This window comes from Onychomys torridus, chromosome 11 (assembly GCF_903995425.1).
Source record: "Onychomys torridus chromosome 11, mOncTor1.1, whole genome shotgun sequence".
Taxonomy (NCBI): Eukaryota; Metazoa; Chordata; class Mammalia; order Rodentia; family Cricetidae; genus Onychomys; species Onychomys torridus.
The window spans coordinates 73,736,944-73,759,056 of record NC_050453.1 but is presented as its reverse complement, the minus strand read 5'-3'; the positions used below and the strand labels follow the sequence as shown (position 1 = coordinate 73,759,056).

At 48.5% G+C, this 22,113-nt stretch overlaps 1 protein-coding gene across 1 annotated transcript in view; it reads left to right on the top strand.

The window, feature by feature from the left end:
- The window catches only part of Tmem163 (transmembrane protein 163), a 174,270-nt gene extending 153,031 nt beyond the window's left edge, over window positions 1-21,239 (top strand). Inside the window, exons 6-8 of the mRNA XM_036202745.1 lie at window positions 11,365-11,476; window positions 17,027-17,168; window positions 20,494-21,239. Coding sequence (XP_036058638.1) covers window positions 11,365-11,476; window positions 17,027-17,168; window positions 20,494-20,554 — 315 coding nt within the window. The 3' untranslated portion in view covers window positions 20,555-21,239. The remainder of the gene's footprint in view (window positions 1-11,364; window positions 11,477-17,026; window positions 17,169-20,493) is intronic.
- The last annotated feature ends 874 nt before the right edge of the window (window positions 21,240-22,113 follow it).

Genomic DNA, 22,113 nt, shown 5'->3' with positions numbered 1-22,113 from the left:
ACTTTCCAAGTGCTGAGATTACAGGCATGTGCCAGCATGCACGATTGTTGCACAGCTGGGCCCTGAACTCAGGACTTTATGTTTGCCAGGCAGGCACTCTGTTAACCGAGCTACATCTCCAGCCAGGTCCCCAAACAGCCTGTCCTGCTGATGTGTGAAGTAACTATTAGCACATTACAGTAGAGTTCTGGAACGTCTCTGGTTGTTATTTGTGGTGGTTTATTTCCCATGTCTTGGAGTTTACACAGAGAGAGAAGCAGATAGTGAGTTATAAGGCCTTTGAGAAGTTGGACTTGCTGTCTCCCCAGGAAGAACCGAGTGTTTGTTGACTGAACAAATTCAGGTGTGTTCAAGGCTGGCCCAGATTAGGCCAGTTCTGTGGTTAGGAAGATCAGCAACCAACAGGATCTTGCCTTTCAGGGAATCAGGAAGGTTCCCAGGGAGCCCTCGGTGGACTCTTCAGTGTCTGTGGAAAAGCAAACTAGACTGGCAAAGAAGGGTTTGCCTCAGAGTGCTCCCCACATTCAAGGCATTGACTGACCCATGTGACTATGAGAGGCTTGGGGATAGCTAAATAAGCTGAATGTACATACTGTTAGTTATTGTGCAGTGCGTTTACCATGAGAAAAAGCCACGGGGTATGACAAAACCCACTATAAGAGTTTATTAAGAGAAGGAACAGAGGGAGTGCTTGGGCCTATGGAAATGGTTGTGTAGAGAGGGGAGAGGGGTCTGTGACCTGCTTTTTATGGAATCCCCCCCACACATGTGCATATGGGCTTATGTAGCTACACCATGCATGCACATAGATTATGTGATCATGCTGCATGCAAATTACATGACCACGCAGCACATAGATTACATAGGACGTAAGGCCCTGGGGTGACTAAGCCTTTCGCCTGGCTACTGGACAGTGCATATGTGGTCATGTATGTGGGGGAATGGCCAGGAATTCTATCACGTACATTTTTTCTTCTGAGTCTCGGCTAGTCACATTTATCCAGTTGTTATTTATGAGTACATGTATGTGTCTGCGTGAACGTACACTGCGTGAACACATGCTGCGTGAACACAATCCAGAAGAGGGTGTTGGATCCTCTGGAGCTGGAGTTACAGGTGGTTGTGAGCCTTTCAGTGTGTGTGTCCTCAGAACTGAACTTGGGTCCTCTGGGTGAGCAGCAAGGATGCTTAGCTGCTGAGCCATCAGTCAGTTCCAGTTAGTAGCATTTTCTGTTTTGTTCTCAAATGATAGGAGCCATGACGTGCTCACCTGTGGGAGGGGCTGGCTGAGGTAATTTGCATAGAGGCGTGCTTTGTGTCTCCACTTTTCTTCTGAGTCTCCTAGGTATGTGGTGGTTTTAGGTTCGGAGAGACAATCCCTGACCATAACTCTCAGGTGACCAGCTCACGGAGCAGGCCGGGAGGATGAAGGTGTGGTGGTGGGATGCTCCAGTGCCTTGGCTTTTCAGTGAAACCTTCTGCTAGCTGTGGCATGGAGAAACTGTCAATCATCCAGTGAACCCACTACAGTTGGTTGAAGGCCCTAAAGACCGAGCCCAGGTGTCGCTAAGGAAAAGGAGGTCATCCTACTTGTGGGCATCAGCATCTGCTCTGACCACACAGCTGCCTGGCCCTGTGAGCATCTGACTACAGACTCAGGACAGTCACCTCAGCTGATGCCTCATAGTAGATATTTGCCTTTAGCTGACTTTCTCAGGCTGAACTCTGACTGAGACAGCCAGAATTACTGTCCTGAAGTATTCTCTTTAAGTGTTTAAGAAGAGAGTGTGTGTGGGGGGGTGCCTCACTATGTAGCCCAGGGTGGCCTGGAATTTATAATTCTTGTGCTTCATCCTTTCAAATGCTGAGATTATGGGCATGGGTGAGCAGGATGGGCTTATTTCTCATTCCTATTCAAGTTACGCACACACACACACACACACACACACACACACACACACTAGCCAATTGTTTTACAAGGCTCATTAATAGAAAAAAAAAACTAACCTGTTTCCTAGAGGCAACCATTTATAATTTTTGTAAGTCTCTACATCTCTTTTATATTTTATTTTAGTTTTTTTTATTATTAGAGCATACTTTAAAATGTTAATTGTTTGTCAATATAATTGGTTATATTTGTTAATTCACTCTAGAAACTCTGCCACAAACATATCCAGAGGTGTGTCTCCTAGGTGATTCCAGATACAATTATGATTAACCATCTCAGGTTATGTGATGTTATGTTTTCAGGAACCCCAGAGGAGCCTCTTCCTTTAAATGCTCTTGATCATCATGGGAGGAGGGTGTAGCCAGGTAGTCACCAGGGAAGGAAAGCGTAAACCCAGCCAGGTGGCTCATTTCTGCATCCATGGCAACGCCCATGGTCCCAGAGATTCACATTGTCCTATGAGAAAGCAGCAGTGTGTCTGATGCCTCATTTAGCAGAACTCCAGGATGCACCAGGGAGTGTCAGCCCAGCCTCTCAGAATGCCTTACTGGACCCTTGAACAATCATATAGCACCTTTACTGACAAGCCTGTGTCTTCCTGTGAGGGTTCCTGCAACCCTCACATCCATCTTTGTTCTGTGGACCCCAGGAAGCTGGCACCCACTCTGTTCCTTATACCTGGCAGGGCCTCACCTGCCAGTCCGTCCAGGAAACGTCAGGGCTGGGATGGCCCAGTCTGTCTCAATGCCCGAGTAACCCCCAGTGTTCCCTATTTATTTACCCAGTGATCCAAGCATCGGTGTTCACTTCCGAATGGTCTGACTGCTAACTTACAAATTCCCAAGCCAGGAACACAGGGTAATTTGTCAATATGGTTTCATCACCAGGGGAAAGGGAGGCTTGTGCTTGGTGCAATTCCCCCCCACACCCTGCATCTGAGGGGGCGGGGGAGGGTGGTGAGGAAAAGTTCTGAAGATGAGCGTGACTGTTTTAATTTCACCTGGGGCTGTAAATCGATTGTCATGCATTATTCAGCAGGCACGAGCCTTGCCCTGGTGGCACTCTGACACATACAGTGTCAGAAGGGTTTGAAATCTGTCCTCATTAGGAAGGCAAAGGACGCCTTTTTGCAGGCATAAGCAATCGAGCCTCCAGAGCCCTCCCTCAGCTCCTATGAACAGGAAAGCGGGGTGGGGGGGATGGGGGTGGGGGGTGTCAATGGGGAATGGTGGATTGGCTTTGCAGATCCGGCCTCTGTCTGAGGTTAGTATCGACAGTTCATTGTGCCCTGGAGTTGCAGCTGTTACTGTCACCTCCTATAAAGAATAAGCCCCATATAGGATATGACAACTGGCACACACTATTGGAAAAATTTCATTTTAACACAAGGTTTTCCTGTGAGCGACAGCACGATTACAAATGCTCTGAGATGCCACCATCTGGAAAAAATGGGGAAAATGGGAGTGGTGCCTGGGAGGGCAGAGAAGCTCAGTAACACAGTGTTAGGAACTGCTGCCGGCCAGTGTCGTGTCCTGCAACCCACGGGACACCTGTGCCCCAGGACAGCTGTGAATGTGGCCCAACACGAAACTCTGAGCTTTGTAGACGGCCAATAGTGTTGAATGTCAAAAGGCTGGCCTTCCTGGACGATGTATGAAAATATATAAAGGAAGATGAGAATCATGGAGAAGATGCAATCACATGGCCTCACTCTGCATAGATGGGCGGGATAGTGGTTGGGTGGCGGGGTGAGAGAGGGTGGAGTTCCATGTTAGATATCAAGTTGGAAGAGGCGGGGTTGCATGGAGACACACTGATGGCCAAGGCCATTGGACCGACTTCCTAAGAGCCTGTTGTTGGCCCTGATTGAGGCAGTGCAGCCCAGCCTCCATCTCTGTTCTTTTCTCTCTGACCTCTGCTTCTGGCCTCCTAAATAAGGGAAGCGTTGTTAACCCTCCCTAGACCCTGTGAGGGTTACTCTTGATTGTCAGATCTATTGTATCTGGAATTGACCTTTGGGCAGGACTGTAAGGGAGTCTCCAGGAGGGGTTAACTGAGACGGATGACCTCTCCTGGAATGGGAAGTGCTCCCTGCCTTCACTTGTCACCACTGCTACCACTGTCCTTCCCTGTTATCAGAACCAGCTTCTTCCGCTTCCCCAGCAGACTAAGACCAGCCGCTCCTCAGGCGTCCTTCAGGTCTTCAGATCGGGACTTCAGATCGGGACTGCCGAGGCAGCCAGCCTCCTGGACTGAGCAGCTACTGGGTTCTCAGTCTTACATAGGTGCAGATGGTCACTGTAGCTGGTCACTGTGGCCTGCCAATCTAATTTACATATATATGTATGTGTGTATATGTATGTATACATAATGTATATATATGTGTGAATGTAATTCTGTGTATGTTGTGTGTGTGTGTGTGTGTGTGTGTGTGTGTGTGATCATTTCTGTTCCTCTAAAGAACTCTAATACAGACCCTACCAGCTGCCCTCCCATTTGTTAGCTCCTTGTAGTAACAATTTCTCCACTGGGAACCTAAATGGAAAAAAATGCTTTAAGCACAAGGAGCCTAGGTGGAATTATAAAAACAAAAAACAAAAACAAACTAATGAAACAAAAACCTAACAAACCCAACTCTTTGTGGCCAGAGCTGAGACCAATAGAATAAGTGCTAGGACCACACAGGACCAGGTGCTGAGACTGCAGCATCTCTCAGGAATCTCAAAACCACACTGATAAAAGAGCCGGGCAGTGGTGGTGCACACCTTTAGTCCCAGCACCCGGGAGGCAGAGGCAGAGGCAGGTGGATCTCTGTGAGTTCAAGGCCAGCCTGGTCTACAGAGTGAGTTCCAGGACAGCTAGGACAACACAAAGAAACCCTGTCTTGAAAAATCAAAAAGAAAAAGAAAAAAAAAAAAGAATTCAGATTGAAACATGCATACTATGTGACCAACTGTATAAAATCCAAGAATAGAAGAAATTAATATATGGGCTTGAAGTCATAAAGCAATTGTAGGGGACTGAGTTGGGGACATGAGGGAACTTTCTGGGTGTTTGGGGGGATTTATTTGTATTTTACCACTGACACAATCAGATTCAGTCTCTAAATCTTCTTTATATTAAAGTGTTTTATTATATTTCAATTTATTTAGTGTAGGGTGGGGCATGTGAGCCACAGTGAGAATGTGGAGTTCAGGGATATTCTGAGGGAGTCAGTCCCCTCCTTCTCTCATGGGTCTGGAATTGGATTTAGGGAGAGTCAGGCTTAGCAGCAGGTGCCTTTACCTGCTAAGCCATCTTGCAAGGCCTGCAATCCTTGTGTCTTATTGTGTGTTAGTTATGCCTCAATAAGAAAACATACATGATAGCACATACTGCCTGTCCCAGCACACACAATCCCAGAGATGGAAGCAGAGGGTTAGAGTTCAAGATCACCCCTTGCTTTATAGTAGAAGCCTGGGCTATATGAGCCCTTTCTCAGGAAAATAAAATAAAATGAGTAATAATGTTTAAAAACCTAAAGTCACTAGGCACATTTGGGAGGCAGAATATTATCAACCCTGACGATCTCAGCAATGTGACTTGTTCAAAGCCACAGGTCCTGTCTGGTTAATTCTTTTTGGTCACTTCTCTGCAGCCAACCCTGCAGAGATGTCTTGTATCTGTCTACAACACTTGACAGCAACTCTCTACTCTAAGTCAAGTTCAAAGGGAAAAGTCCATGTGTTTCTAAGAAGTCCTATCCAGTAAAACCTCCAGGTGTGTGTGTAAGTGTGTGGAAAGAGGTGTGGGGGGTATGTATGTGGTGTGTGGTGTGTGTGTGTGTGTGTGTGTGTGTGTGTGTGTGTGTGTGTGTATAGTGTACTGGGTATGTATGCTGGGTGGAGTAACAACCAATAGCCATATTAGACATGTACATTGTGGTTAGGCAGTTGAGGAGCTGGGTTTGCAATTTTATTCATTTTTAATTCAGGTTGATTTTAAAAGTAAAGCAATGTGTTTGAGAAAATTATTTAAAAAAAAATGTAACTCCAGGGAAACTGGTCATGGTAGTCCATGCCTGTGATCCCAATACCCAAGAGACCAAAGCAGGGTGATCCCTGTGAGTTCCAGGCTAGCCTGGGCTACACTGTGAGTTCTCAGCCATCCTGGGCTATGCTGTGATTTCCGGGCCAGCCTGGGCTAAACTGTGAGACCCTATATTATTTGCTTTTCCTGTTGTGACAGGAAGCCTGATCAGAAGCAACTTATGGGAGGAAGGGCATCTTTTGACTTCCAGTCCAAGAGGGACACAGACCACCGCAGTGGTGAAGCGTGGTGGTGGGAGTTTGAGATGGTTGGTCACACTGACTGTGGCTACAGCCAGGAAGCAGAGCGCAGACAGGAAAGTAGGACTGTGCTATAAAACCCCAAGGCCTCCCCCTGGCGACCCATTTCCTCCAGCAAGGATCCATGTCAAAGATTCCATAACTACCAAAACAGTATCACTAGCGAGGGACCAAAGTGTTCAAATGCATCTGCACTTAAGAGCCAAACCATCTGAAGATGAGAAGGATTGCATCCAGGGACCACCTGATTGAGGAGGTTATATTTTCAGAGAGAGAGGAAGATGATGGGAGGAACAGTGGAGGTCATGAAGACACACTGAGCTTTTAGGCAGAAGAGCCTACACAAAGGCCTGGGGATAGGAACACACTGTCCACACCCGAGGGACCAGGAGGAGGTCAGCATGGCTGCAGCAGAATTCAAACATCAGGTGGAGGCCAAGGGGTCAGCTTCATCCAGTAGCTTTGGCTGGGCTGGTATCTTCTGATCTGTTGTGGAAATAGAGAATCCTATCTCATGGGGACCTTCATTTACCAACCCACACAGTGTCAGTTGAGGTGACAACTGGGGCCTGGGATCTTCCAGGAGAAGAGCATACTGGAGAACCTGGTCTGGCTGACAGGGTCCTTAACCTAGCACACAATGACAGATGTCACATGTCAGCACTAGACTCCTCACCTAGCTCAAGTTTTATCAGCTCTTCCCTAATTGCCTTTGAGTTTGAAAAGCAGAGCTGTAATTTTCTCTACCTTCCAGTCTTGGCTGAAAGATCTAGAAGAGGGGGATCAGCCTTTGTTAGGGTGTGAGGGAGAGCCAGGAGAGATGAACTCAGAGTACTGGTCTTTGCCAATGGTTTGAGGTCACTCCCTCCATTTCCCACTCCCCCCCCCCCCCCATATTCTCCAAGTCTGTTTCCTTACTATAGTAGGAAATAGTTGCTCCCTAGTCCTGGGTCCAGCTCTGCTGCTGTGTGAGGTCAAGAATCCCTCCTTACTGTAGGAGAGAAGCTATCTCCTCTGGTGTGTTTTTGAGACAGGGTCTCTCACTGAACTTGTAACTCACCCATTAGGCTAGGTTGTTTGGCCCATTAGTCCCAGGGACCCACCTGCCTCCACCTCCTCGGCTCTGGGATTATGAGAGCATACCTTAATGCCCAGCTTTTCCATGTGGTTTCTGGGGATGGAAAGCAGGTCTTCCTGTTTGCAAGGGGACCACATTACAGACTGAGCTGCCACCTAGCTGAAATGTGCTTTCAGTCACTAGAATCTGCTGAGTTCTTGGATTCCTCTACCAGCTGCTTGTTCTGCCAAGCTAAGGTGTTGTTTTTCACACTTTAGGACCAATGCAGTTGGAAAATTAGTTCGTCCATTATTAGCTCTTCACAAAGACACACCACTCACGTGATCAGCAACCACTGTCACATGCTATTTGGAAGGCAAGAGGCATTTGAGAGTAGACAAAGTGGCTTCTTGTAAGATGTCCTCCAGTGTGGATCAGGCGCTGCCCTAGTTTGATTTCTGTCGCTTTGATGAAATGCTATGACCAAAAGTAAAGGGGAGAAAAGAGTCTATTGGCTTATCCTTCTGGGTCACATCACAGTCCATCATTGAGGGGCGTCAAGGGAGGGACTCAAGCAGGGACCATGGAAGAAGGTTTTCTTTGCTCTCTCTCTCTGTCTCTCTCTCTCTCCCTCCCTCCCTCTCTCTCTTTTCTCCCTCTCTCTCTCTTTTCTCCCTCTCTTCCCTGCCTGTCTCCCTCTACACACACACACACACACACACACACACACACACACACACACACACACACACACACAGAGGCCATTTCTCAGTTGAGATTCTTCCCTGATGACTCTAGGTTGCATTCAGTTGACGATAAAGTTGAATCCACACAGAGGCTAGAGAAGTGGTTCAGTGGTTGATAACACTAATAGCTATTCCAGAGGACCCGGGTTCAGTCCCCTAGCACCTCGGTAGTGACTTACAACCATCTGTAACTCCACTTCCAGGGGACCCAATGCCTTCTGGCCTCTGCAGACACTGGGCTCACACGTGGTACAGACATACACACGTAGAGCAAAACCAAACCAAAACAGAACAACAAATAGCTCAAGGGCGCAGACACTGTCTTAGACCATTTGGGCCACATCCACAGAGGACCATGGATGAGGGGCTCAGTCTACAAGCAATGTTGTTTCTTATAGTTCTGGAGGTGGGGAAAGGCAAGGTCAAGACACCAACAGATAGATGGCATCTTCTTGCCTTGTCCCCACACAGGGGAGAGACAAGGGAGTTTTCTGAGGTCTCTTCATAAGAGGGTCACTAGTCCTATATATGGTGGTAATACTGATTGTCATCTTGACAGTATCTAGAACAGTGGTTCTCAACCTTCCTAATGCTGTGGCCCTTTAATACAGTTCCTTATGTTGTGGTGATCCCAGCCAGAAAGTTCATCCCCTTGCTACTTTACAGCTAGCATTTTGCTACTGTATGAATCATAATGTAAATATCTGTTTTGCAATGGTCTTAGGTGACCCCCATGAGAGAGTCATTTGACCCCAAGGGGCCACTACCCACAGGTGGAGACAAGCTGCCAGGCACACCTGTGAAGGGATTATAGATTTTGTTACCCTTCATGAGGGGCCGTTGATGGACCCAATCCTGTGCAGGTGATGACAGCTCCTGAGAGTGCCGTGTGGGTCCTTACCAAGGAGTCTTAGCCTGCGACCAAACATCCTAGTAGCTGACCAACAAGGGAAATTTACGGCTCACACTTCTGGGGTTGAAAAGTACAAGATCTAGGTACCAAACAAATGCTCTGACCTCTCTGTGTCCTCATGTGGGCAAGTACCGGGAGGTGACAGTGCCGTGAGGTTGGTTACCTGAAAAAAATTACAAATTTGAAAATGTTTTAGGTCAGTGTTTGGTGTATGTATATGTAGGTTTGTATGTGTATGCATTCCTATGTGTGCAGGAGTACGTGCGTGTATGTGCGTGTGTGCGTGTGTGTGCGTGTGTGCGTGTGTGTGTGTGTGTGTGTGTGTGTGTGTGTGTGTGTGTGTATGTAGAGGCCAGAGATCTTACTTCTCAGGAGCCATCTACCATGTCTTCTGCGACAGGGTCTCTCATTGGTCAGGGCCTGTTGAATAGAGCGGTCTGGCTGGCCAGTGAGCCCCAGGATCCAGCTGTCTCCACCTCCCCAGCTCTGGGATTGTACCACACCTGGCTTGTTTTATGTTGGTTCTGGAGATCAACCTCTGACTCTCACACTTAAGGGGCTAACATTTCACCAACTGAGACATCTCCCCGACCCTGGATGCTTCAGACTCATCTCATTGTGCACCGAGGGGTTCAGTTCCTTCACCCAGCTTCCCCATGTTAGTATCTCACAACCCCAGTGTATCCATCCCTTCAATGGGGTCATGATGCTAGAGACAAGGTATGGATTCAGTTTTGACTTCTCAGTTTTCCCACTGATGCTTTTTGTTCCTGAACCTACACTCAGATGCCACACTATATTTAATTATCACACCTCCCCAGGGCTCAGTTGGTGACAGTTTCCTGATGTACCTTTGCCTCTAGAGACCTTGACACATGAGCGATGGAGGTCAGGTGTTTTCTAAGCTGTATTTTAGTTTGGGATTTTAGCTTGATAGTCTTCACATTAAATGAAGGCCATGGATTTGGGGGTGAGTCACAATAGGGGCATAGTCCCAGCCTCACAGGTCATGTGACATCAGCACAGATGATGGTAGCCTTGATTACCTGGTTAGATGAAGTCTGGTGGGTTTAAATGCTCTAATGTTACCATTTGCCCATTTAATACATTTTAAATTGTGCATGCGCGCACACGCACACACTCGAGTGTGCATGTACACTTGCCACAGCATGGGTGGAGGGCCAAGGACAACTTGGGGCGGCTGGTCTGTCCTTTCACCGCCTGGGCCCCAGGGAAGGAGCTCATGTCAGCAGGCCTGACAACAAGCATTCTCACCCGGGCTGTCTCAGCCGCCTGTTTTCCCTTTCCTGGGTTGGAGCTGCTGATTTTGAGGCTCTAAGTCCAGCCCAGGTTCAAGGAGAGCTGGTGATCTTGGGGTAACTGGTTTTCCTAAAAGAAAGAGTAAACGAGAATTTGTGAGCACACACTGAGCTTCCTCTGTAAATAGCGGGTGTCTTGGGGGAGACGTGTTAATGTTACACAGAAACCCCAAGTCCAGAGAGGTGGTCTTTGAAGAATGACTTAGTTTAGATTCAAGCCCTGCGAACCTCGCTGTCTCCTTTGTCCCCGTGCCTGTCACTAGGATAGTGAATGTATTAATAAAATGCTTACGGAAGATCCTGTTTCTCTCTGGGTATCTGCCCCCGTGTTGGATCTCTGCTGGTAGTGTTGCATTTTCATCCGGGAGAACCTGGAGGCTGTGCTGTGTCTCAGGGGAGCAGCGTGTGGGAGCTCAAAGGGGATCTCAGGGGGCCTGATGTCAGGAGATAGCAATGAAGACACCAGCCCTGCACATGTGACTCACCCGTTTGCTTGCAAACGTTAATGCAGCACCTACAGGAAGTGTTAAAATCACGTCAACAGTGACTATTTTTAGGCACCATTTTTTCCCACCTTGAAGACTATCTTTGAAATCTCAATTGTGTGAATGGAAAAAAAAAAAAAAACATAGGGTTTTAAGTATCTGTGGACAGAAATGATCCTGTGGCTAAACCAGTTGGTTCTGTGAGAGAGGGTTCTTGGGCAGTGACGTGACCCCCAAATTCTCAATTGCCTGCTTTGGGAATTGTTCGTAGAATATACCACTTAGACATCATTCTTGGCATTATGACCAACCCTGTTGACAATCAATGGTTGCTATGTGTTTTACCAGAAGAGTAAGAAGGGAGGGAATACATAATCGCTTTGTAAATATTAGCCTGGCTATTTTGAATAATCTTTTCTCAACTCTGGTCACACAGGGGACCACCTGCACTATGCTGCCACCAGGTGGCAGCATGACTGACCGGTTCCTTGTACTTTGCACAAAGCTGGTGGTTGAGGCTTGCTCTAGGAAGGGATGACATGTCAAAATCTGGAATGTTCTCTTCTAGGATGATTTCCTGTTCAGTGTCTCCATTTTAAGTGGGATCCTTTGCAGCGTCCTGGCGGTGTTGAAGTTCATGCTGGGGAAGGTCTTGACGAGCAGAGCTCTTATCACAGATGGTGAGTATACAGGCACACCTTGTCTGAGGCCTGAGCAACACAGGGAAGGTGCTGTCTGGACGCTGGTAGATGCTGGTCTTGCTAGTGAACTCAACAACTAGGAGATCTGTTTACCACCATCCCTAGTCCCCAAACTGCTTACTTCATGATGGTTGGAGCTCTCACGCCAAGGCAGGCGTCTACCATTCTAAGTTTAGTAACATAAAACAGAGCAGAGGTGACTGGGTCTCTTTTGATTTCCTGAGATAGGGTCTAGTATGTAGCTCAGGCTGGCCCTCGATTTTCCTTTTCCCTATCTTAGCCTCCCATGCATTGGGATTAAGAGTGTGTGCCACCATACCTGGCCTTTTATTGAGAAAAGAGATCGAGCTAGGGACATAACCAGGTTTATAGAGTGCTTGCCTAGCATGCACAAGGCTTGGGGTTTGAGCCTCAGCAGGGGTATAATGGTGTACAGCTGCCATCCCAGCACTAGAGATGTGGAGGCAGGGGAACCATAAGCTTAAGCTTGCTCTTGGCTTCATAGTAAGCACAGGCTACATGAGACCCTGCCTCAAAACTTAACCAAAGCACCAGCCAATTTTATTTAAACTGAATGGATTGGAGGTTGAGATTGAATCTTTCTCTGAGGGACATCTCTGTAGCCCAGGTTATTATAGCAGAAGAAAGCAGAGCCTCATGGGGCCTTGGTCTCTCTAAGCTGTGGGTTCTGTGCCTTCCTCATCTGTGTGTCGCCACCTGGTGCCTCGGGGCGGGGTATCACAGAGTAGTCAGAGCAACCTGCTGAGTCCCTCGGATGAGGACAGCACAGGCAATCCCATGGTCATTTCCAAAGAGGACCTATTGGTCCTCAGGCTCTACTGACTTGCAGAGGCCTGGTGTCTATATGCCATCTCCCCACCTCCACTGTGATAAAGCATGACACCTAAGTGTGGACTCAATGGTCAGAGCCATTCCCCAGACCTGCTTATGATCATGAAGACCTCCTACTGCTGTGATGAAAAATACCCTGACAAAACCCAACCTAGGGGAGAAAGAGATTATTTGGCTCATACTTCCAGGTCACAATCCATCATTGTGGTCAAGGCAGGAATTTGAAGGAGTTAATCACACCACACCCACAGTCAAGGGGAAAGAGAATACATAGATTTATGTTTGTCAGTGACGGCTAGCTTCTCCGCTCTTCTGTAGCCCAGGCCCCAAATCCAGGGAATGGTGCCCCCCTTCAGACATTATTCCCACAACAATTGAGTCAATAGGGACAATTCTCCACAAACCCACAGGCCAACCTGATCTAGACGACCCCTCCTTGAGACTCTCTCGCCCACTGATGCTAGGCTGTGTCAAGTGGACCATCATAGAATATGACCTCATCTCTCTGGGCTGAAGGGCATTGTGGGTGGTGTTCCCTTAACCTCAGAGCTCTTCCAGATGCAGATTTGTGGTTCGGCTTCACTGAACCTTCCACTTCCCACTACTGTACTGAGTACCTCACTGCATTGCACATGCATGTGGCGGCTAAAGGACAGTCACGGTCGTTCCTCAGTCACTGTCCTCCTTGGCTTGTGAGATGAGGTCTCTCATCAAGTAGACTAGACTAGCTGGCTAGTGAGCCCCAGGAATCCACCGCTCTCTCCCTCCCCAGAGCTGGGATTATACATGCATGCCACTATGCCTGGCTTTTTGTTTTGCTCTGTTTTACACGGGTTCTGCGGAGTAGAACTCAAGTCCTCACTGGCAGACTGAGTCACCTCCTCTGTCCCTCTGAGTTTGATTTTCTGCCTACACAACCATTCACACCTAAGCGAACCTGCCCATCATGCTCACACTGGGAGGCGAGGACACCAAAGACAAGTCAGTAGGTGGGGTGAAGTGTTCGTTCCCAAGCAGATGAACACAGATTGGCTTCCTCCAGGGAAGGGGCTTCCTGCCCAATGGAAAGGGGCTCTGGAAGTTAGCAGGGGCAGATCCCAGAGAATGGGGAGTCAAGGGCAGAAGTATGGCTGTTTTATCAAATATTTAAACATTCTTGAGACATGACTCTGGGTGTTTTGAGTGGGGGATAGAAGGGAAGGAGGGGGCCGCTGAGGTGGTGAGAGGGTCCTGGGGAAGCAAGGAGGTGGCCACAAGGATGGCTAGAGAGGGTGACTCGCCGTGAATAATGGGAGTAACCCCATTCCTAGGAGTGGGTGTCTCAGACAAGAGGGGCTATAGTAATTATAGCAGCTCCTCGTTGCTCAGTCCAGAATCCGGGTTCCAGTTGTTCATTGATTAGGCTTAGGGAGCCACCTGCAACTCTTTCCTCTCTCTCTGGAAGGAGCGTGGGGTCAAGATTGAGGAGCCCTGGCTATCCTTATTGTTGGGGGTCCCTTTGTGAGAAGACAAATATCCATTCTGCCTTCCTCAGTAGCCTGGGGAGTTCTCTGAGACTTTGAGGGACTTTGATTCTGGCCACTTGGGACTGACGGCTTTGACGCGGAGAAGAATTTCAGAACTAGCCGGTGTAATAAAGTGGAGTTGGTGGGCTCATTAAAGGTATTTTAATATAGGCTCACGTGAAGGTGCTCAGAAGACAGTGGGGGTGTGATTCTCCAGGGACAATAAGGGAGTAAGGCCTGCCCCAGTGTGGGGCCAACTCCTCAAGGGACAGTAATTGGCTGTCTTAGCATTAGCCATGTAGACCCTTCTGGGCTCTCTCATGTTCCATCTCAAAAGGTTGCTAAGCACTGCCCCCATTTTTCCTCTTTTCCGACTCTCTGGAGATGCCTTGGATGTGACCATATCTTGATAAGATGAAACTAGGAGTCATGAGGTGAGGGTTACATGTCCTTTCCCTGGAAATGGGGTTTCTGGTGAGCCTCCCAGAAAATTCCAGGCTTGTGGCTAAGAAGGGAGAGAAGCCTGAAGCAGCTGTTAATTACCAGGAGATTCCTGCTTCTCTGCTGGTGAGAAGCCTTAGCCAGATGCCTGGGGGAGGGGCTTCTCTCTTCTCACCCCCACCATTTTCCCTGCATTTCTGTCTTGCCTCACTTGGATGCGTGCCCTGTGGCTGTTCCTCTGGTTGAGGCAGAGACAAGAATCTTCTCCCCCCAAAGAGACCGGAAGTGACATTTTAGAAACCTTATCCTATAGGCTGGACAGCCCCTGTCTTGTTCCCATGATGTTGATGCATCCTGGATTGGAACCCTGTGGGAGTTGGGCCCCACTGGCTCAGCTGGCCAGGTCCTTTGTGTGTGTGCATAGAGGGCAAGTGTCTTTACAGCCAAGAAGCAGGTCTCCAGGGAAAAGGGACAGCAGCTGGTGGATGGTGGAGCCAGGGAGAAATGGCAGGCATCTCCTTCGTGCAGCTTAGTGGGTCTTGGGCCAGCTGGTTGGTTGCTGTAGAGATTCAGTAAGCATGCAGACGTGCCATCAGGATGAAGGCAGAGCCGAGAGTGTAGCTCTGTTGGTAAAGTGCTTGCTCAAATGAGTGAAGATCTGGGTTCCATTCCCAGTACCTAGTAAACTGGGCATGGTGGTGCACACCTGTAACCCCAGTACTTGGGAGATCTGCAGAAGGATGTGCAGCTCCAGGCCATTCTTGGTGAGTATGAGGCCAGCCTGGGCTACAAAGGTAAAATAGCCCTGAGCACAAATGAGTAATAAAAGAGAGACAACTATGTGAGAGGTCCCACTGGGAAGCTTTTGGAGTAAAGCTGGCAGTCTGGAGGAATCAGGAAACCCTCTGATAAGAGGGGGCAGATGTCTCATTCCTCTCCAACCTGAAAATACTCAGAACCTCGATGAAAAACCTTATTGGACTGTTCTGCATGGAATTAATGATTACACAGATTATTAATTAATTATACAGATTCCAATCTAGTCACTAACGTCAGGCCAGTGGTATCCCCAACATGGCCTCAGCTATGCTGTGCTGTGAAGCCAGCTGCAGGGTTTATTCTGTAGACCATCTCTGAGGTTAGAAGTGAGGCCAGAAGCCTGGGTCTGGTGAGCGACTGCCCTTTCAGGACCCTGTGATCCCAGTCTTGGTGGGCAGGGGCAGGGGCAGAGGCAGAAGCAGAGGCAGGCTAGGCAGCCTGGGCAGACCAGCTAGCTTCAGGTTCAGTGACTGTCTCGAAAACCAAGATAGAATGTGATGTAAGAATGACAGCTGGGGGTGACCTCTTTTCACACACACACACACACACACACACACACACACACACACACACGCGTGCGCGCACGCACACACACACACGGGCAGGGCAGATTGGAATCAGACCCTAGTCCCTGCGTTTGTGAAAGAGAAGCCAATAGGAGTCAGCTTATGCCATTATAAGCAGAGGTCCCTTCCTGCAAGTGTCAAGCTAAGGAGTGGCGTTCACTGCAGCATCTCACTGGCTTCCGACGGCTGTCCGTGGTGCTGACTGGTGAGGACTGGCTCGGTGGAACTAGGTCGACATCTAGTGGCTGACTAGGGAACTTCAGCGCCTTACCTTTTCTGAGCCAGGCTGCAAGGTGTGTTAGCAGCCACATCAGCATCCGGTTCTGGGACATGGGACACAGCAAGGAAAGGGACAAAACTTCTGTCCCCAAGCTTAGTTTTCTAGTGGGGGGTGGTAACGTAGAAAGGCAGAAATATCGTGCTAGGGAGAGAAGAACTGTGAGAGTAACGAAACTGTGAGGAGGAGGAGGCATGCTGTGAGGGAAGCAGGCTGCCTGGGAAGGTTCCAACAAGGAGGGCTTCCAGTAGGCTCAAGGGCCCCCATGGAGGAGGTGGAGTGGTTGGCAGAGGGGGCTGTGTATGAAGAGTTTGGGTGTGACAAGAAACAGAAGTGTCTTTCTGATTTATATTTTTAAAATCCCCCCCATGTGTATATGCGCGTACACATATTCAATATGTGAGTGCTTGTGTGTGCCAGGGCATTCCTGTAGAGCCCAGAGGACAACAGGTGTTGGTCCTCACTTTTTACCTTATTTGAGACAGTGTCTCTTGTTTGCACTGGCCAGTGAGTGTCCAGGATTAGTTAGCTGTCCCTATCTTCCATCTTGCCTCAGGGACACTGAGATCACAGACCCACAGGCCCATGCCACCGTGTCTGGCTTGGCATCAATTCTGAGGGTACACACACCTGAGCCGTCTCCCTAGCCCACGGGAATCTTCAGACAGCCTGCAGTCTGAGAAGACAGAGGCTTCACAGCCTGGAGATGTGCCTCCCAGCTCACCTCCCACAGGCAAAATAAACAGGGAGAGTGAGCAAAGGCAGCCAGGCACTCCATCTAGTCTCTCCCCTTGGGCTCTGTTTTTCCTTCATCATTTTCCCTGTGTGTGTAGTGTGCGAGGGTTCCTCCACACTAAGACCACTGAGCCTTGAACTCCTCCTGAGCCAGCTGTTTGGATGGCATCCAGATTGAGGGTTAACTCGAACAAACAAGCCATTAGCAGTGTGTAGGTACAGATTCTTTCTACAGAATGAAGGTCCACTATGTTCCTTTGTAGTCTACATACTTGATAGCATAGGCTGTGAAATGTCCACATCAGATCAATGTGTGATCTCTCTTCCTTTACAGGGTTCAACTCCCTTGTTGGGGGAGTGATGGGCTTCTCCATCCTTCTGAGTGCGGAAGTGTTCAAACACAACGCGAAAGTCTGGTACCTGGACGGCAGCATTGGCGTCCTGATCGGCCTCACCATCTTTGCCTATGGGGTCAAGTACGGCTCTGTTTTTATCTTTGATCACCCAAGGGACAGGAATGCTCTGAGAACCCTTCTTCCTCCCACCCCTTTCTCCAGACAGGAAATGGAAGAAGGGTCTCACGTTTTTTTCCTTTATGTCTCAGGAACATGAGTGCTCTATTTGTTTTTCCTGGGGAAAGGTGAACAGACATCTCTTCACCCCAGATAGGGCACCGAAGATGGACCAAAGTCATGATCCTGCCCACGTCTACCTTGGTGCATGTTCCTGGGCTAATTTACAGGAGCATGGATGAGGAGCTACTTATAGGCCTGTGGGTTTTCTAGATGACTTTCTGTTGCTGTGATAACACCATGACCAAAAACAACCTGGGGAGGAGAGGGTTTATTTCATCCTTCTGTGTCACAATCTATCAGTGAGGGCAGTCAGGGCAAGAGCTGAAGCAGAGGCCATGGAGGGATGCTGCTTCCTGGCTTGCTCCTCCTTCCTGGCTTGCTCAGCCTGTTTTCTTATGGAACCCAAGACAAGGATAGATGGCATGCCTACAGTGGGCTTGGCCATCCCATATAAATCACTAATCTAGAATACCCACACACACTTACCTATAGGTCAACATGAGGGAGGCATTTTCTTAATTCACCCTCCCTCTTCATGGATGACCCTAGCTTGTGTCAGGTTGACAAAAAACAAAAACAAAAACAAACAAAAAACAACCACAAAACTACACCTAACCAGCATGGAGGGCGACCTTCCAACAGCCTCACCATCGAATGTCTCACCCCATTGTAGATGATGACTTCCTCACAGCTGTATGTGTGGAATAGTCTGTAGTTAACCTTCATAGTCTATGTACTCTAGCACACACACCCCTAACCCAAGAACACGGAAGCAGCTGGGGCAGAATTATGTGCAGCTGGGAGGGAGGTGTGGGGCAGGCTAGTGTGTGGTTGGGATCTCAGGTGAGAGTCTGATGACCCACCCCTGCCCCATCCTCTGAGGGAGTGTCAACAAGCCAGCTCTCGAGGGTTGGCTGTGGGTCGATGTAGCTGCCTTGACTAAGACGATGGTGGAGCTGGGAGGCAGTGGTGGTGCACGCTTTTAATCTCAGCACTTGGGAGGCAGAGGCAGGCGGATCTCTGTGAGTTCGAGGCCAGCCTGGGCTACAGAGCGAGACCCAGGACAGGCACCAAAACTACTCAAGAAACTGACTCAAAAAACAAAACAAAACAAAACAAAAAAACAAAAGGAGGAGGAGGAGGAGGAGGAGGAGGAGGAGGAGGAGGAGGAGGAGGAGATGATGGTGGTAGGTGTCATGCTCAGAGGACAGTGCTGTACAGCACTGACCTTTTTCAGGAGATTGGAAAAGGCCTGCATGGATCCTTGTGAGATAGCCTACAGGTAGAACAAGTGAAGCAGACACTCTGGGGAGAGATGAGACTTTTACTCTTCAGACACTCATTTTCTTTTTCCCTCCTTCTTTTTATCCACTAAACGGCGCTTTCCTTCCTCTATACTGTAGGTTTAAAATTATTATTATTGTTAAGACAGGATGTCAGGTAGTCCAGGTTGGCCCCAAGCTCACTATTTAGCCAAGGATGACCTTGGACTTCTGATCTTCCCGCCTTCATCCTCAGAGTGCTATAATTCTGGTCTTCATGATGCCCAGGTGAGCGTCATCTGAGCATCCTTCCTGTTGCCTGATGCCCATGTGTACTGCTGAGAATCGGGGAGGGGGCGGCGGAGGCAGCCCTGGGCTTGGCAAGGCTTTACAAAAGGGACCACTCCTGGGGGTGAAGAGATGGCTCAGTGGATAAAGGTGCTTGCAGCCAAGTCTAACGGTCTGACTTCAATCCTCAGGACCCACCTGGTTGAAGGTAGGAGAGAACTGACCTCCACACACACACTCAATAAAATGTAAAAAAAATTTAAAATGGGCCTACTCCATGCAAAGGGCCACCCTGGAGGGAGTTAAAGTCATCTTAGCATGAGATCCACTTACTGAAGAAGTAGCCCAATAACACTCCCTGGATATGGCATCTAGGTTGGACTTGTCCTTAGAGGGAATCATTCCTGTCAAGGTGCTGTATTTCTAAAAGTTAAGTGCTTCCTGGCTTCCACAAAGGTTTCATCTCAAACTCAGAGACAGTTACAAGTGTTGGCAAGGACAGTGGGCCTCAGACATGGCTGCCGGGAATGCTCACAGTGGAGCTGCTTTGCTAAGAGTTGGCAGATACTCAGAATGCTAAGCATGCAGTTACCATTTGGCCCAGTGATTTCCCTCCTTAGTATATAAATGAGTAAAGATGAACACAGACATAAACGTCAACACCTCTAGATGAACGCTACAGCAGCTCTGGTTATAATGCACGCAAGTCGAATTCCCCTGTTGGCTGATAGAGGGATAGATATGGCGTATCCATTCAGTAGACTATTACAGAGTCATCAAAATGAAGAGAGTGTCAGTACACCTTACAGTGTGGGTGAACTTCTAACATGCCAAATGAAGGTGGTCGTATTTGTTTTGTTTGGTTTTTGGTTTTTGAAGACAGGGTTTCTCTGTGTAGCTTTGGTGCCTGACCTGGATCTCACTCTGTAACCCAGGCTGGCCTTGAACTCACAGAGATCTGCTTGGCTCTGCCTCCTGAGTGCTGGGATTAAAGGCGTGGGCCACCACCGCCCGGCCCATATACTTTTTTATATGAAATTTCCAGAATAGATACACTAGCAGAGTCACAAAGCAGACGACTGGTTGTCTGGAAAGAGGTGTGGAAGAAAAAAGGGGAGTGACTATTAGTGTGCACAGAGAAGGAGAAAGGTGTTCTGGAATTAAGGCAGTGTGGGTGAGCGCACAGCTTCACACATGTCCGGGAAACCATTGAGCTGTATGCTTTTGAAGGGACAGTGGTGTGGCATGTGGACAGAATTAGTCACAGATAAGACTCGGGGGTAGCTCGGGTGAGGAAACACAGTTATTTGAGTTTGACCCTGTAACCCACATTAAAAAAAAAAAAGCTAGTTGTGGTGGTGCATGCACGTGATTCCAGACAGGAACACTGTGGAGCTTGCCTCGCCTTGCCAGCCACCTTGCCTCGCCTATTTGGTGAGTTCCAGGTAAAATTGAGAGACCCTGCCTCAGGAAATCAAGGAGGATAACAACCAAGGAATAATGGACAAGGTTATCTGGCTTCCACAGCCGCCATCCCCAAACACGCATGTGCACCCACCACCCCATGCACTTGAACACACAGGAAAGTACACACAAACACACATACACAAGTAGCCTCAGTTTCCCCAGGTTCTCCTGGTGTCGAGGTGACCACCTGTCTGTCTTCATTTCTGCAGGCTCCTCATCGACATGGTGCCCAGAGTGAGACAGACGCGTCACTATGAAATGTTTGAGTGAGGGCGGCTGGAGGGGCGGCAGGGACTGCCCGAGAAGAGCGTCACCATGGTGACAAGAGGTTTCCACGAAGGCAGATGGTGCCAATATTTAACTGCACATCCCGTTTCATTTTGGGAAGTTTTCGTTCATAGAGTCCGTCATCATGGGATGGGGTCTGCCTGGAGGCTGGACCTACCCTACATCCTCACCTCGTTGCCCGCTACCAAACACGTTAGGACGATGTTGCCCGTGGGAGGGGCTGCCACGCTTCCCAGTCTTGAGCCGGAAGTGACATTTTCTATTTCCTGGAGGGTCTCTGCTTGACAGGAAGCCACTTGTGGCGCTCAATGTCAGTCAAAACCAGACAGTAACTGACTGAGTCACCTCCTCCTGACACACGTGGCCAAGCCACCTCCAGATTCACACTCCTCTCTCCTAGCAGATCCCATCAGTAAATTCCCTCCTAACGTCTAGGAACCTGTTTCCTACACTTTTACTAATCCTGACACTAAATGGCTTTGTTCAGAAGGAGACCATTCTATTTTTTAAAGTCTTTAGTGACATATGAGCTTTGCATGGACAGGCTACGTAAGCACACAGCCCTTTCTCCCACATCAGAACCTGCGCATTCATGAGAACCCAGGAACCATTTTTGAGAGATGTGAAACTCTATACATTTATTTGTAATAAATAATTATAATCATTACCTGAATCTGCATATTTCTGTATGTTGTGCTAAGTGGTCATGGTGCCTCAGAGTCTGTGAGAAGTGGGTCTCTCTCTCTTTCCCCTCCCCCCTTTCTCTGTCTCTCTCCCTCATGTGTGTGGGTGCACGCATGCTCTCTTTGCTCTGTGTTTACATGTGGAGGACAAGTTTGACTTAGGGTATCTTCCTCGATCATTTCTTCGTCTCATTTAAAAACTCAGGAATTGAATTTCAGGTGCATATGCACACCCAAAGGCACGCTCATGCCATGACATGCATGTGGTCAGAGGACAGCTTTCAGGAGTTGGTCTCAAATAGAAAAAGTTCACACTTGGCCTTGTGTGACAAGTTGTAGTGAAAACAGAGGCCCACTAAAAATCGGGTGGGAAATGATCTTTAGACCATGAGTATGGAGCACATAGGAAATACAAATGAGTTTCCTGTTCAGTTTTGGATCTCATCCCAAAAGCTAACTCAAGGAGACAAAGGTTCCAAAATCCAGAAAGTCCCCAAATCAGAACGTGTTTACCATGTGTGTGTGCATGCGTGTGCATGTGCGTGTCTTCTCTAGCACTCTCTTATTCCCCAGGCACCAGATCTCTCCCTGAAACTGACTGGTGGCCAGAAAGCCCCAGAAATTCTCCAGGCTCTGCTTCCCACAGTTTTGGAGTTACAGGCAGATGTGGTCATGCCCTGCTTGGATGTGGGGGACTTGAACTCAGACCCTCATGCTTGCAAAGCAAAGTGCTCCTAGCTGCTGAGCTATCCTCCAAGCTCTCTGGAACACTTCTGACCTAAGAACTTTGAATAAGTGACATGTAATTGTAGTCAGGAACCCCAGTCCAGCTGACATTTCCAGGGGACACTGAGGGGT